The sequence below is a fragment of the Sturnira hondurensis genome, unplaced genomic scaffold (assembly GCF_014824575.4).
Source record: "Sturnira hondurensis isolate 20B ecotype Veracruz unplaced genomic scaffold, ASM1482457v3 Scaffold0008782, whole genome shotgun sequence".
NCBI classification, from domain to species: Eukaryota; Metazoa; Chordata; class Mammalia; order Chiroptera; family Phyllostomidae; genus Sturnira; species Sturnira hondurensis.
The window spans coordinates 36769-51543 of record NW_028081413.1 but is presented as its reverse complement, the minus strand read 5'-3'; the positions used below and the strand labels follow the sequence as shown (position 1 = coordinate 51543).

General features: G+C 36.7%; 1 protein-coding gene across 17 annotated transcripts in view; it reads left to right on the top strand.

Moving 5' to 3' along the window:
- MGA (MAX dimerization protein MGA) overlaps nt 1-14775 on the top strand; it is a 136844-nt gene that overhangs the window by 87690 nt on the left and 34379 nt on the right. For all 17 annotated transcript variants that reach the window (XM_037056021.1, XM_037056008.1, XM_037056009.1 and 14 more), the window contains 5 exons: nt 3754-4702; nt 5975-6053; nt 6173-6268; nt 13442-13573; nt 13794-13898. In XM_037056021.1, coding sequence (XP_036911916.1) covers nt 3754-4702; nt 5975-6053; nt 6173-6268; nt 13442-13573; nt 13794-13898 — 1361 coding nt within the window. The remainder of the gene's footprint in view (nt 1-3753; nt 4703-5974; nt 6054-6172; nt 6269-13441; nt 13574-13793; nt 13899-14775) is intronic.

Below are 14775 nucleotides of genomic sequence, written 5' to 3'. Positions count from 1 at the left end.
AAAGATGAGAGAATCTTAAACGCAGCAAGAGAAAAGGAGACGGTTACGTAAAAAGGAGTGCCCATAAGACTGTCAGCTGATTTCTCAAAAGAAACCTTACAGGCAAGAAGGGGTTAGAAAGAAGTATTTGAAGTAATGAAGGCAAGGATCTCCATTTAAGATGACTCTATCCAGCAAAGCTTTCATTTAGAATGGAGGGGCAGATAAAGTGCTTTCCAGATAAGGTCAGGTTAAAGGAGTTCATCACCACCAAGCCCTTATTATATGAAATGTTAAAGGGATTTATCTAAGAAAAAGAAGATTAAAACTATGAACACTAAAATTGCCACAAACTCAGAACTATCAACAACTGAACCTTAAAAACAAAACCAAACTAAGCAAACACCTAGAACAGGAACAGAATCACAGAAACAGATCACATGGAGGGTTATCAGTGGGGAGGCAGAGGGGGAAGAATGGAGGAAAATGTACAGAATAAGATGCAAAAGTGTTAGGTACAAAATAGATGGGGGAGTTAAGAATAGTGTGGGAAATGAGAAGCCAAAGAACTTATATGTACAACCTATGGACATGAACTAAGGGGTGGGGAAATGCTGGTGGGAGGGTGGATTCAGGGCAGAGGGGAATAAAGGGGAGGGAAAAAATGGGACAACTAACAGCATAGTCAATAAAATATACTTTGAAAAATAAAAGTAAATAAAGAGAGTTAATGTTTTTTGTTTCTGATCTTAGGTAGTTTTTCTCATGCAGTCTGAGTTCTCTCAGTTGTCTAAAAAAGTCTTTAGCTTTAAAATCTTGTTTCCTAGATTTGGAACATTAAGTTGACTCATTTATAGCATCAATTAAAAAACAATTTTATTTATTTATTTTTAGAAAGGGGATGGCAGGGAGAGAGGGAGAGAAACATCAATTGTTGCCCCTTACACACTCCCAGTGGGGGACCTGGCCTGCAACCCTGGCATGTGCCCTGATCAAAGTGGGGGTGGTGATCTTTTGGTTCACAGGCTGCATTCAATTCACTGAACCACACCAGGTAGGGTTAAGTTGGCTTTTTCAGTACTTTATGATGGTTGTCATTCCACTATCTTTTGGTCTTACTATAATGAATAGTCAGTCTGTTCTCATTTTTTAAAACTTTTTAATATATTCATCTTTAGAGGGTGGGAGGGAGGAAGGGAGACAGAGAAATGTCAGTTTGTTGTTCCACTTATTTATGCATTAATTGGTTGTTCCTTGTATTTGTCCAGACCAAAACCAAAACTGCAACCTTGGTGTATGGGGATGATGCTTGGACCAAATGAGCTACCTGGCCAAGGGTGTTGTTTCATTGTTGTTGTTACTCTGGTGTAATATGTCTTTTCCCTCTCCTGTTCGTAAGGATCTTTAATTTTCAGCAGCCTGACCATACGTGCCCAGCTATGACTTTCTTTGTATTTGTTCTCCTTGGTGTTTTAACTTGGAGATTCAACTTCTTGAATCTGTGGGTTAAAGTCTTTCACTTTTGGAATATTTTGGTTCATTTTTCTCTTCAAGTCTTCCTTTCTTCTGCCTTTTTGGAAGTGTTGTTACTAATATGTTAGATAATTTGTTATAGGACAGTTCTCTGACATACTCCCCCCCCCCTTCTATTTTTCAGTTTAGGTAATTTAGTAAATTTCAGCTCACTTCAGATTTCTGATTTTAAGGATGGGATTGGACTTGGGATCTAAATGTTGGGAAAGTATAAGTTCTCTGTATTTTGTTCAGTCTTGCTGTATCACTCTTGCTTATTCTGCAGAAGTCTCCTGGAATATAATTGGTAGAAGTGAGGACAAGTTTTTCTGTTGGGGTCTTCCAGATTCCTAGTCTGCTCATATTCAGACATTAAAAGTTTGACTGGCTTCTCTGTGTCTTAGCAAAGATCCTTTGCTTATAGCTGCTCTTTTCGCTGTTCATTTCTGCTAGGCAATGTGAATGCTGCTCAGTGTGTTGAAAGCAGGAGCAATCTGTCACCCAGAGAAGGCTGGTTCCTCTTGGAATTCAGTTCATTTAAACTTACTTGTGTCCAGGTCTTCAATGGCTTTAAAGAAAAAATGTTTTTTATTTTATGTAGTGTTTTCTCATTTTTATGGCAGAAGTTAGGGCCTTTGTGATCTTCATCATTTTTAAAAATCTTCAACTGATGATATGTTTTTATTGATAGTTAGGGACAGAGAAAGAGAAACCATCAGTGTGAGAAACATTGATGGGTTGCCGTCTAGTACAAACCCACGCTGGGGATTGAACCTGAACCTAGGTATGCTCCCTTACTGGAGATTGAACTTGCAACCTTTTTAGTGTATGGGACAATGCTCCAACCAGCTGAGCCACGTTGCCCAAGGAGTGATCTTCGGCATATTAACTGAAAGTGAATGTTCTCCAATGAAGAATTTTCAAGTCAGGTCAAGATCTTAAGTAAGTTGTATGAGGAACAAGTGACTAACACATCCTTAAGATACATTGGGACAGTCGATATACTTTTAATGATTAATTTGGAGGAGGGGGAAATTTAAAAAATGATTGTTTTTTTCTAAAGAATTATAAACACTGAATCTGCCTGTGTCATATGTACTTGCCTTCATCTATGCTACCTTTTTTATTTTGGAAGAATTAATGTTAGATTTTTTATACCACAGGTGGCAAATACAAGGCCCATGGGCCGAATCTAGACCTCCTACTTGTTTTTATCCGGCCCAGCACCTTGTTTCTACTGGATAGCAGTGTTGAACTCTTGCTTAACTATTAAGGAGTAGTTACATTTACATATATTTAGGCTAAATATAATTTAGCCTAAAATTATATTCGGACCTTTGAAAGCAACTGTGAAGCTGATGAGACCCCTGTGAAAATGAGTTTGACACCCCTGCTTTATACTGAAAGTGAATTTTTCAGTTTTGAAGTTGAAAAACCAACCTCACAACAACATTGTGAATATACTAAAAAACTATTGTACTTTTTTAAATGGTGAAAGTGTTATATTTTATGTTATTTTTTCTTAATTTTAAAAAAGGTGAAGTCAAGCAGGCAGTTCAAAAGGCCCTTCCTGATGTTTATGGCAATTCTTAATTAAATTTGACATTTATTTGCTTTTATTGGTGATTGTTAATCACTGTGTAGATATCTTGAGTTTGATTTTTGTACCAGTGTTGGTTGACTGTTTTCCCTTTCTTCTTATTGTTTCCAGTTGACTTACTGAGTTTATTTGCTCTGGCTGGTGTGGCTCAGTGGATTAAACACCAGTCTGTGAATGGAAAGATGGCGGAATGGATTCCCAGTCAGGGCATGTGCCTGGGTTGCAGGCCAGGCCTTTAGTTGGGGATGTGCAAGAGGCAGCAGAGCGATGTTTCTTTCACAGATTGGTTGATGTTTTTCTCCACTCTTTCTTCCTCTGGTCCCCCTTTCTGAAAATAAATAAAATCTCTAAAAAAATAAAATTGAGTTTATTTGAAAGGTACTATTAGGAAAATAAGTGTTACGTCTTTTTGATTTAGTGATAAGAGGGTCACTGTTAAAAGTTACTCTCTATATATTTTTGTGAGAAATTAACAAAATATAATGGTGTGGTGTTGATGAGCTGCTTTTGAGATCCTTGTTACATAGAGTGTTTCTTGAGGAATGGCTCATGAAATCTGATGTGTTTGTTACTTGGTTTTGAAAAACCTTTTCTTCCCCCTCCTGAGTCTCATTTATGGTAAGGTCTCTTTTTAACTAAACCTCTCTTCCTTGTCTCTCCAGAGTTGTTGCCAACAATTTTGAAGATGGTTCCCATGTAGCTTCATCATTAGAACCAAATGGAAACTTCAGTGTTGTGATTAAAGAGGAGCCTCTAGATGATTATGACTATGAACTTGGTGAGTTTCCAGAAGGGATCACTGTGAAACAGGAAGAGACAGATGAGGAAACGGATGTATACTCAAACAGTGATGATGATCCTATACTAGAGAAACAACTGAAAAGGCACAATAAAGTTGATAACCTAGAAGCTGACCATTCATCTTCTAAATGGCTACCAAATAGTCCCTCAGGTGTTGCTAAAGCTAAAATGTTTAAATTAGATGCTGGAAAGATGCCAGTAGTCTACCTAGAGCCCTGTGCTGTCACCAAAAGCACAGTGAAGATTTCTGAGCTCCCTGATAACATGCTTTCTGTATCTCGGAAGGATAAATCTTCTTTGTTGACAGAATTAGACTATTTGCCTACATACTTAGAAAATTCCAATGAGACTGGCTTCTGCTTAGGCAAGGAATCAGAAAATGGTCTTGCAAAACATTCACCAGATCTTGGAGTGGTACAGAAATATTCCTCACTTAAAGAGCCTCAGTGGAAATACTCTGATATTTCTGACAGCGTGAATACAGGAAGAATACCTGACAATTCAAAGAGTTCAGCTGGGGATTCATTTTTAGGAAAAGAGGACTTGGGCAGAAAGAAAACAACTATGCTTAAGATTTTAACAGCTCCCAAGACTGTGAGTGCTAATCATAATGCTCCTCAAAATGTCACTGGAAAAAGGGGAAGGCCACGAAAATTGAAACTCTCTAAGGCAGGGCGACCACCTAAAAACACAGGAAAATCTTTAACTTCTGCAAAGAGTATTCCAATGGGCCCTGGGAGTACATTTCCGGATGTGAAGCCTGATCTGGAAGATGTGGATGGTGTTCTCTTTGTTTCCTTTGAATCAAAGGTAAAGTTGTCATTTCAGCATTCTTTCTAGGGTCAAATAATTATTTTTGAATTTTATAATTCATCTTACAATCTAGTTTTTGTGAATGCATCCATTATGTAAAGGCATGTGTGTGGGAAGCTGAGTGTCTCCAAAATGTTTGGTTTAGTTAGTAAGCATCTCTTAAGATACTTTGTTTGAATGAACTCAAGTTTATCTCTGCTTTGATCTCAGTTCATGATTTTTGTGCTGTGTAGCTGGAATATTTTAAATCTTCAGATATTACTGGAATTTTCATATCCTCCCCCCCCTGCCCCGGCCAAAGAAACAGAATTATCTGCTGAAGGATGCCTCTTGCAGTATACATTTCCTCCACTAGGTTACCTGTATCAGTGTACTAGCTGGCATTGATTCTTTCAGTGTGTTTGACCATTTCAAGGTGGGTGATTTGCCAGTGTACCTGCCTACACCATGCTGAGTGTTCAGCAATTTTTGACCAAAAAATGGCATGACCTCCATGCCCCACTCTCCCTATTCACTTGATCTCACCCCAAGTGACTTCTTTTTTGGGGGGGGTTTCCCTGGATGAAAAAAAGTCCTCAAAGGGAAGCATTTTGCCGATGTGGAAGCGGTTAAACAAAAAACATCAAAAGCACTAAAAATTACCAAAATCCAGGCATTCAAAAACTGTTTTGAGTAGTGGGAAAAAGTCTCAGTAGGTGTAATGTGTCAAATAGAGAGTACTTTGAAGGTGACTGAAGTTTAAATATGTAAGAATGAATACACAATTTTTTATAAGTAAATTGTTTTTTGGGGGGGGGGCCCTCCCTTGTATATGAAAAGTTTATTAACTTTTGGGACATCCCATCCCCTGATTTTTATCACGAATAGCAGAGTGCCATCGGAGAAACATATTAATAGTCTTATTAATTATACTGTCTTTTTTATTCCATCTCTCGAGCTTATTTTTTGTTTAGGTTTTTATAGCTTAGTCTATAGGTCTAAATTGGCTATACCAAGGTTGAATTCTTTCTGTCTGGTTTTTCCTGCCTTCCTAGTTAATTGCTGAGTAAACTATCTTTACATAGATTGTAAGAAATCTTTACGCAGATAGGCATAAATACAGTTTTGGATCAGTTAGCTGAATATATTCAGATTTTTTTGCTTCCTTCTGGTTATTAAAGTGGTGTTGATGTAGAACATTTAGAAAATATTAAAAAGTATCAAAAAGAAAGAGTGCTTCTGGTTAAACTTTTATAAATGGTATGAGCTGTATTTTTGTTTTAAATGTAGGAAGCTCTAGACATTCATGCAGTTGATGGGACAACAGAAGAACCCTCTAGTCTTCAGGCATCAACCACAAATGACCCAGGTACTACATAATGATATAAAAAGAGAGCTGTACGTGGGGTTTGGCTCTAGAAGTGAAAGATGCAACGTTCATTTTTTTGTAGTAAATGCTAGCGTACTTCATCATTGTTTTCTGAGTAGGTTGCAGAGCAAGAATTTTCCAGTTGGAAAAGGAATTAATAGAAGATTTGAAGGCCTTGCGGCACAAGCAGGTGATACATCCTGGACTTCAAGAAGGTAATAATCTCTAAAAAAATATACAGGCTAGTTTTAAATTTTGTTCTCTTTCTCCATTCCTTCCACTCTCTTGGTCCTTCCTGTTTCTCCTTCCTCCCTTTTCTGTTTTATCTCCTTGCCCTCCATCCTTAATTTCATTTTTTTCAGTGCCTCTCTCAGCTTGCATTTTTCTTTTTCTCCATGATTTCCCCCCTTAAAAACATGTCTAGGTCTTTTACTGTAAGAGAAATCCTGTTGTAAAGATACATAGTATCTTATGCATTAAAAAATGTGTCATGATGAACCCTGGCTGGCGTAGTCAGTGGATTGAATGTGGGCCTGCTAACCAAAGGGTCACTGGTTTGATTCCCAGTCTAGGGCACATGCCTGGGTTGTAAGCCATATTCCCAGTAGGGGGCGTGAGAGAGGCAACCACACATTGATGTCTCTCCCCTTCTCCTTCCTTCCCCTTCTCTCTAAAAATAAATAAAATCTTAAAAAAAACATGCAAAGATTGCAAAAACTGATTTTTAAAAAGAGTATCATGATCAGAAAGTGGTATTTTTTGTTTCTTACAACAGTATTTTCCTCATTTCTCATTTTGGTTGGTTTTGTTTGTACGTCTTTTGTGGGGGGGCAGGAGCGTCCTACTTATTTTCATATACTTAGTAATATATTTAGATGTGTAAATAGAAGAATACTTTTCTCATTTTGTGGCTATAAACATATTTTTTGTATTGCTTGGGTCTTAATTTAATTTTTCATTATTATCTGTTTTGTTGTAATGGATTATCTTGGCCTTTATTATGCTGTTTAATCCTTTTGTTTTAAATAGTGAAATCTATTACACTTATTGCTATTGTGGTAACTACTGATTTTTCCATTTGTACTGTATGCAAAAGATTGTAAGCCATGTTCTAATTTTTAGTTTTTAGATCTTTGATTTAAGGTGTGCTACTTGGAGTAGTTTACTGAGGTTTTTTTTTTTTTTTTTTTTTTAAGATATTTACTTACTTTTAGAGAGAGAAGAAAGGAGGGAGAAAGAGAGGGAGAGAAACATCAATGTGTGGTAGCCTCTCATGCTTCTCTTACTGGAGACCTAGCCTGCAACCCAGGCATTTGCCCTTACTGGGAATGAACCGGCAACCTTTGATTTGCAGGCCAGGGTTCAGTCTGCTGAGCCACACCAGCCAGGGCTAGCCCCATTTTCCAGTCAACTCTCATGTGAGACTGGGAGTTTTGCCCCCTTTCACAGTCTTCACAGTATTTTATGGCTAGAGGTCTTGAGTCTTTAGTTTCCTGCTCAAGTCAGCCAGCTACTCCTTGCCCCGAGCTGTCAGCTGCCTTGCTTCCTTTCTTGGCCCACCCCTCCTGCTGGTCTGGATGAATGTTTAACTCTTTGGTTGTTGGAGTTCCAGACAGGTTGATATTCTGCCAGTTCTGGTTGTTTATTGTTTTTAAATTGATTGTTAGCCTTCTTTTGATTATGAGAGGAAGGAAGAGAAGCATTTCTACCTACACCTCCATCTTGGTTGGAATGCCTATGTCAATTTTTAAATAAACTTTTATTTTAGATAAGTTTTGTATTTATAAAAGTATTGGGAACATAGAACGTAAGAGTTACCATATACTCTTACACAGTTTACTCTATTATTAACATCTAACATTACTGTAGTAGTACATTTGTTGCAATTAGTGAACCAGTATTGGTATATTATTATTAACTGAAGCTCATACTTTACTCAGATTTTGTTAGTTTTTTCTATTCCATGATTGCATGTAGGAAATCGTATTACATTTAGTAGTCATGTTTCTTTATGATCCTTTTGGCTGAGGCATGTTCTCAGACTTCGTTTTTAATGACCTTGAGGAGTACTTGTCATGTATTTTATAGAATGTCCCTCAGTGGGATTTGTCTGATGTTTCATGATTAGACTGGGGTTATGTATTTGTGGGAGGAAGATCACAGAGATAAAGTGCCATTCCCATCCTGTTTTATCAAGGCTACTTGATTTGTCACTGACCTTTTGATGCTGTACTCCTTGAAATGTAGTCACTGTGTAGCCCACACTTAATGGATAGGGAGTTATGCTCCACTTTCTTGAGGTTGAAGTAGCTGCATAAATTATTTGGAATTCTGCACCAGAGATTTGTCTTTAAAGTCTCCTCCATTTGTTTATTCATTTATTTATATCAATAGACTGATCAGTTTTAATGTTAAATTCTTTTATGACATTCTTTCCAGAGCTCTCTGCCTCTTCCTTTTTTATTTTTTTAAATCCTAATCTGAGGAAGTGTTTATTGATTTTGGAGAGTGAGAAAGGTAGGGAGAGAGGGAGGAAGAGAGAGAAATGTGGATAGGTTGCTTTCCCTGATCTTCCCAATTGGGGATTGAACCATCAAGATGCCTCAGTATGTGTTCTGACTGGGAATCGAACCCGCAACCTTTTGGTGCATAGGACGATGTTTCAACTGAACTACCCAACCAGGGCTTTGCTGATTTTGAATCTAAAGATTTTTTTCTCAGTTCTGTCTTTATGGGTCTTTTTTATGGTGGTGTGATATGTCTTTAAAACGTATCCCCTAATATGGTAAAAAGGCAAAAATATTGAAGAGTATAATTTTGTTTAAACTGTTATATGTGGAAAAGATTTTATTTTGGGGGGATATGCTTTCTATGAATTATTTCAGTGTCTTATTTTCGGTAAGCCAAAGTAACTTGTATGAAAGCCAGCTAAGTCTGTGTTTTATGTATCTGTTATTGGGGAAGGAAATGTTTGCAGGTCAGACTTTTTAGGATAGCCTTGGTAAATTAAATTGGGAGTTACTTAGAACAGTGTTTATGTGCTATTGACTTCTACTTTGAGGGCTTTAAAAAATTAATATGTATATTTAAAATAAATTTGGTCTTTTGTGTATGTGTGTGTGTGTTTAGGATTCAATATCACTTTTGAGGAAAGATGGTAGTTTGAAAATACAAGTCAATACAGAAAAGAAAATATGTAGAAAAAAACTTCATTTATCAACTTCATTTCTTTTACCTACCTTTTCTGTAATCATTTGTTTTGATAGTTTTTGTTGGTGATGATAGTAGAATATTGTTTTCTTCTGAAAGCACTACAGTATTTAATTTTATTCTTTAGGATTTAGTTCTCACTTGAATTTTTGTATTATCTCGCTTTCTGGTTCCACTGCCTTCCCTCCCCAGCTTTCCTAGTTAACTCCTACTATTCTAATTTAAAAATTGTGAAAAGTTTTACCGGATTCCCTTGAGCTTTTCAAGTGTTATTTCTTTTTGTTTATATCTCTCATACAACTCACTTATCTATTGTAACTATTGGGCTGGCCAAAAATTTGTTTTGTTTTTTTCCATACAATGGCTCTAGTAGCACCTAGTTGTCTTTAATGTTATTTCGAAAAACTTTTGTTAGATTGTGTTGTGACAACTCTCTTATCAGCGTGCATCTAAAAACAAAATTTGTCAATTTTTGTTCAGCCATTTTAGTATTGATGATGGAAGAAATTACAAACATTTTTGGCATATTATGCTTTATTTCAAGAAAGGTAAAAATGCAACTCAAGTACCAAAAGAAGAGATTTGTACGGTATTTGGAGAAGGTGCTGTGACTGATTTGAACGTGTAAAAAGTGGTTTGTGAAATTTCATGCTAGAGATATCTTGGTGGATGACTCTCCATGGTTGGGTATACCAGTTGAAGTTCATAGCAATCAAATTGAGACATTGATTGAGAATAGTCAACATTATATCATGCATAGCCAACCAACAACTCAGAATATCCTAATCAATGAAGTTATTGGTGAAAATGAAAACTGTGTCTTTTATTTTATGGAAGAAACTAAGTGGACTTTTTGACCAACCCAATACTTTAATGAGACATTTGGGAAAACATAACAAATCAGTTCTTTTGAGGTCTGGGAAACGTCCTTTATATTTCACAGAGAATATGTAGTAAAATTCTTTTTTTTTTTTTTTAAATATTTTTATTGTATTTATCTTTAGAGAGGAAGGGAAGGAGAGAGGAAGAGAAACATCAATGTATGGTTGCTTCTCGTGCATCCCCTGCAGGGAACTGGCTCCTGCTGGAAACTGGCCTGCAACCCAAGCATGTGCCCTGACTGGGAATCGAACCGCGATTATCTGGTTCGCAGGCCCGCGCTCAATCCACTGAGCTACACCAGCCAGGGCAAGAATATGTAGTAAAATTCTTACAACGTAAAACCCAGTGTGGTGGATTGATACTTACTTTACTGATGAAGAACCTAAACATAAGAAGAATTTAGCCCCAAAACAGGATTAGAAACCAGTTATTTTGAATCATACTCTTATTTTCTCCCCAGTAGATTGGAAACATGAGTAAAGAATGTTTCATTAATGTTAGTTTTAATCACATGTGATTAAAAATGATAAAATTATTTTAAAGGACTAAATTGCACATTAAAACAGTTGCTATCTTTTGTTAAGTCCTGTGTGGAGAATATACAAATTAGCCATAAGAATTTGTAGCTTATAATTCACCTAGTGTCTTACCTTTTAGACAGCTAGGACAGTGTAAACTTTTTATTGGAAACCTGTACCTATGACTTTCATTTAAAAGAATTTTTAAAAAATGTTTGTTTATGCCCTGACTGGTGTGGCTCAGTGGATTGAGTGCTGGCCTGTGAACTGAAAGGTTGCCAGTTCGATTCCCAGTCAGGGCACATGCCTGGGTTGCATGCCAGGTCCCTAGTTGGGAGCATGTAGAAGGCAACAAATCTATATTTCTCCCCCTCTCTCTTTCTCTTTTCCTTCCCCTCTAAAAATAAATAAATCTTAAATGCTTATTTATTTTTAGAGAGAGGAGAGGATCGGGGAGAGAGGGAAAGAGAGAGACATAGATTGGTTGCCTCTTGCACGTCTCCACCTGGGTTCCTGGTCTATATCCCAGGCATGGGCCATGCCTGAGAATTGAACCAGTGACTCTTTGGTTTGTGGGAAGACATTCAACCCACCGAGCCATACCAGCCAGGGCTGTGTCTATGACTTTTAAGGTTATTAGTATAATACTTAATACTTCAAACTCTGGCTTCAGTTATGTTAAAATTTTAAGTTAAATACTTCTCTGCTCAATAGTATGAAGCCAGTAAATCACAAATGAGGAAAGCTAAATTAGAAGCTTGTTCTTAGTATTAGAAAAATACAAATTTAAGAACAATAGGATTTAATTTTATACCAGTAAAATTGGAACAATTTTTAAAGTACAATGATATTCACTATTGGAGGGAGGTATACATTGAGAATAATTTGGCAATATCTGGAGCACACATTCCCAATTTAAACAAGTTGCGGATTACCATGCGTACCTTATACATTGTTGCACATGGTAATCCATGATTATGTGATAGGTGTGCTCTTGGAATATGATCTCGGAGTGGCCAGGCAAGACCAACAGAAATTAGTAACTATAGAGTTGCCTGCCTCCAGCCATTCATTAGCTGCCTTATATTTATTCCCGTTTGTTACATAGTTATCATTTTCTTTTAATACCTCCACATAAGAAGAGTTCAGAATAACTTTTTGTTAGAATTCTTATTTGCGGACATCAGCATCTACAAACAGGATATGAATTTATTAAAGAATATCAGGTGACTTACAGAGAATCTCCAGAAAGACCAGAGAAACAGACTCTAGGAGTATGTAGTCAGGAAAAATGCCCAAGTTATATTCCCACACTGCTCTATATATAAGCAGTCCCACAACATTGGACAGTCACCACCTCTGTCAATGTGGACAGTAAAACAGTATACTACAATATAGGACCTTGGTTACTTTTACCCCTAAAAGTTCTTTTGTTGGCCAAAACTGTCAGTCTCATTTGTGTAATTCTACACAGCATTCCTTTCCTCATGGTGCTCACTTCTAAATTGAAGTCTTTCATGGATGTATCTGATTAGCAAAACCCATGTCTCATGTCTGCACATAAATGCAAGAGAAGTTGGAAAGTGAGTTTTTCTAATACCTGCCTTAAAGAGGTGGGCGTTATAGTGGGGAAAAGTAACAGCTCTGTAGGAAGGGTGTTCATATGTTTTGGGTAGCCACAGATATGTCAAATACAACATTCCATACAATTGAAAGATTAACATATTGTCTTATATAGCATTTGCTCATTTGGGGAAATGCCATAAGGAAAAGCTAAATACATTAGAAAAAGCTCTTATACATGGTCACATGTGTGATGTACATCTCTGTGAGTACAACTATACTGCAGCACTGCATGTAATAGTTAAAAATAGGAAGCTGTTCTCATCAATAGAAGAATGGTAAATAAATTGGAGTATATTTATAATCTGGAATAGTGTATAGTAGTGGAAAAAATCATTGAGAGAGAAATACGTCAACACAAACATCTCAGATGTAAATTGTGAAGCAAAAAATATAAAAGTTTATGTAAATACTTTCCCAAAAGATTACCTTTTAATCTGCAAGTAAGTCATACTATTTTTATATCAAATTAATCATAAATATCATTAATAATAACTAGAGAATTAGTAGTCATAAGCAAGACATAAGCTCAGTTTATGGCATGCTTGTATTGGAGGTCCTAGAAAGTCTCTGGAACACAAAAGATTTAAAAGCACAAAATATCTGAGTTCTGCTGTGTTTATGTATTAGTTATCTATTGCTGCTTAATAAATTACTATGAACTTAGAAGCTTAAAATAATGCATTCGTTGTCTCATGGTTTTAGTGGATCAGAAGTCTGCATGGTTTAACAGGGTCCTTTGCTTAGGGTCTCACAAGGTTTATCATCAAAATGTCAGGCCTGATTTCTCATTAGAGTCTTGACTGCAGGGAGGTATGTTCCAGTTTCCCTTGGATGGTTGGCAGAATTTGTTTCCTTGCAGCCCTAGCAAGATGGGTGATACATTTATTCTTACATTGTTACATACATGTAAATCATGTCTATCTCATCCCTTTTACCACATTCCATTTCTTAGAAAGAAATCATAGGCCCCACCCACACTTAGGGAGGGGGAAGTATGTGAATATGTAATACCAGGAGGTGAGGATCATGGGGTCATCTTAAAGTCTCTCTGCCATTTAAATTCTTATTTCATCATTTTTCTCTCCTCTGTTTCCTTCCTCCCAACCAAAGGTTAAAAAATCCAATATGATTTGTGGTCCCTTTTTCTTGTAGTGGGCTTAAAATTGAATTCAGTGGATCCAACAATGAGCATTGATCTTAAATACTTGGGAGTACAGCTGCCTTTGCCTCCAGCCACTAGCTTTCCTTTCTGGAACCTCACAGGAACCAACCCTGCTTCTCCTGGTGAGTACATAGCATTTATGAAGTCAATAAATTGGTGATATAAATACAAAACTACCTTTGATAGAGACAAAGTATGTTTAGGATAGTTTAGGGTATATCTTTTATCTAGTGGCACAGTCTTAATGATTTATACATTTCAGACAAAGTCTTAGTAATGAATTTGATACTAAATATTGGATCACTAGGATTTTAGTCATCTCTCTTACTTTTTCTTTTATAGATGCTGGATTTTCCTTTGTTTCTAGAACAGGAAAGACCAATGACTTCACCAAGATCAAGGGATGGAGGGGAAAGTTTCACGGTGCTTCTGCATCTAGAAATGAAGGTAAATTGGCTTTTTTTTTTTTTTAAGATTTTTTATTTATTTATTTTTAGAGGGGAAGGAGAGAGGGAGAGAAACATCAATGTATGGTTGCCTTTTGTGCATCCCCTGCTGGTAGTTAGCCTGCAAGGAACCGGTTTGCAACCCAGACATGTGCCCTGACGTAAATTGGCTTTTTAAAAAGACATTAAATATATTCTGAAATGTAACTATACCCTTTGTTAAAAGTCTTATTTAGTTTTTCCTCTCTTCATGTTTTTAAATAAAATGAAAATTGTCTTGCTGATATTTGTTTATTCCTTGTGTTATCATAGCCCTGGTCTTGGGGTTCACTCCCTAACCATGTCAGGCTTAAGTTATTCCTGCAGCCTTTGAAAACTGCTCGCTCTTTCTCTTATTTCTGTGGTTATAAAAAGCATCATTCTCAAGCATTATTTCAGAACAGTATACTTCATGGAGTAAAGTGATTCCTGATAGCAGTGTACTTCAAAGCAAACTTCTAATCCAACTATTCTGACTGTATTCTATTGGTCTTCCTTTCTTAGTGTTTTTCCATTCTCATTGTACTTGTTGGAAGGTTACACTCTAACCAGATAACTATTTGTCTAAATTGTTTTTTTCATCTTTGAATCTTTGTAATAGTAGTGTCTCTCTACTAAACTTGGCTTTTTCACTCTTTAAAAACAAAATCTTATACTTCTCTTTTTGAGCCTTATCCCCTCCCTTGCACTTTATATTGTAGTCCAGGTACTGCAATCTCTTAAGTAATATTTGGGGGGTAGTGTGGGGGTAGTAAAAGGTAAAGGGTGCCAAATATATGGTGACAGAAGATGATCTTACTTGGTGGTGGCACATAATGCAGTGTGGGGATCATGTATCA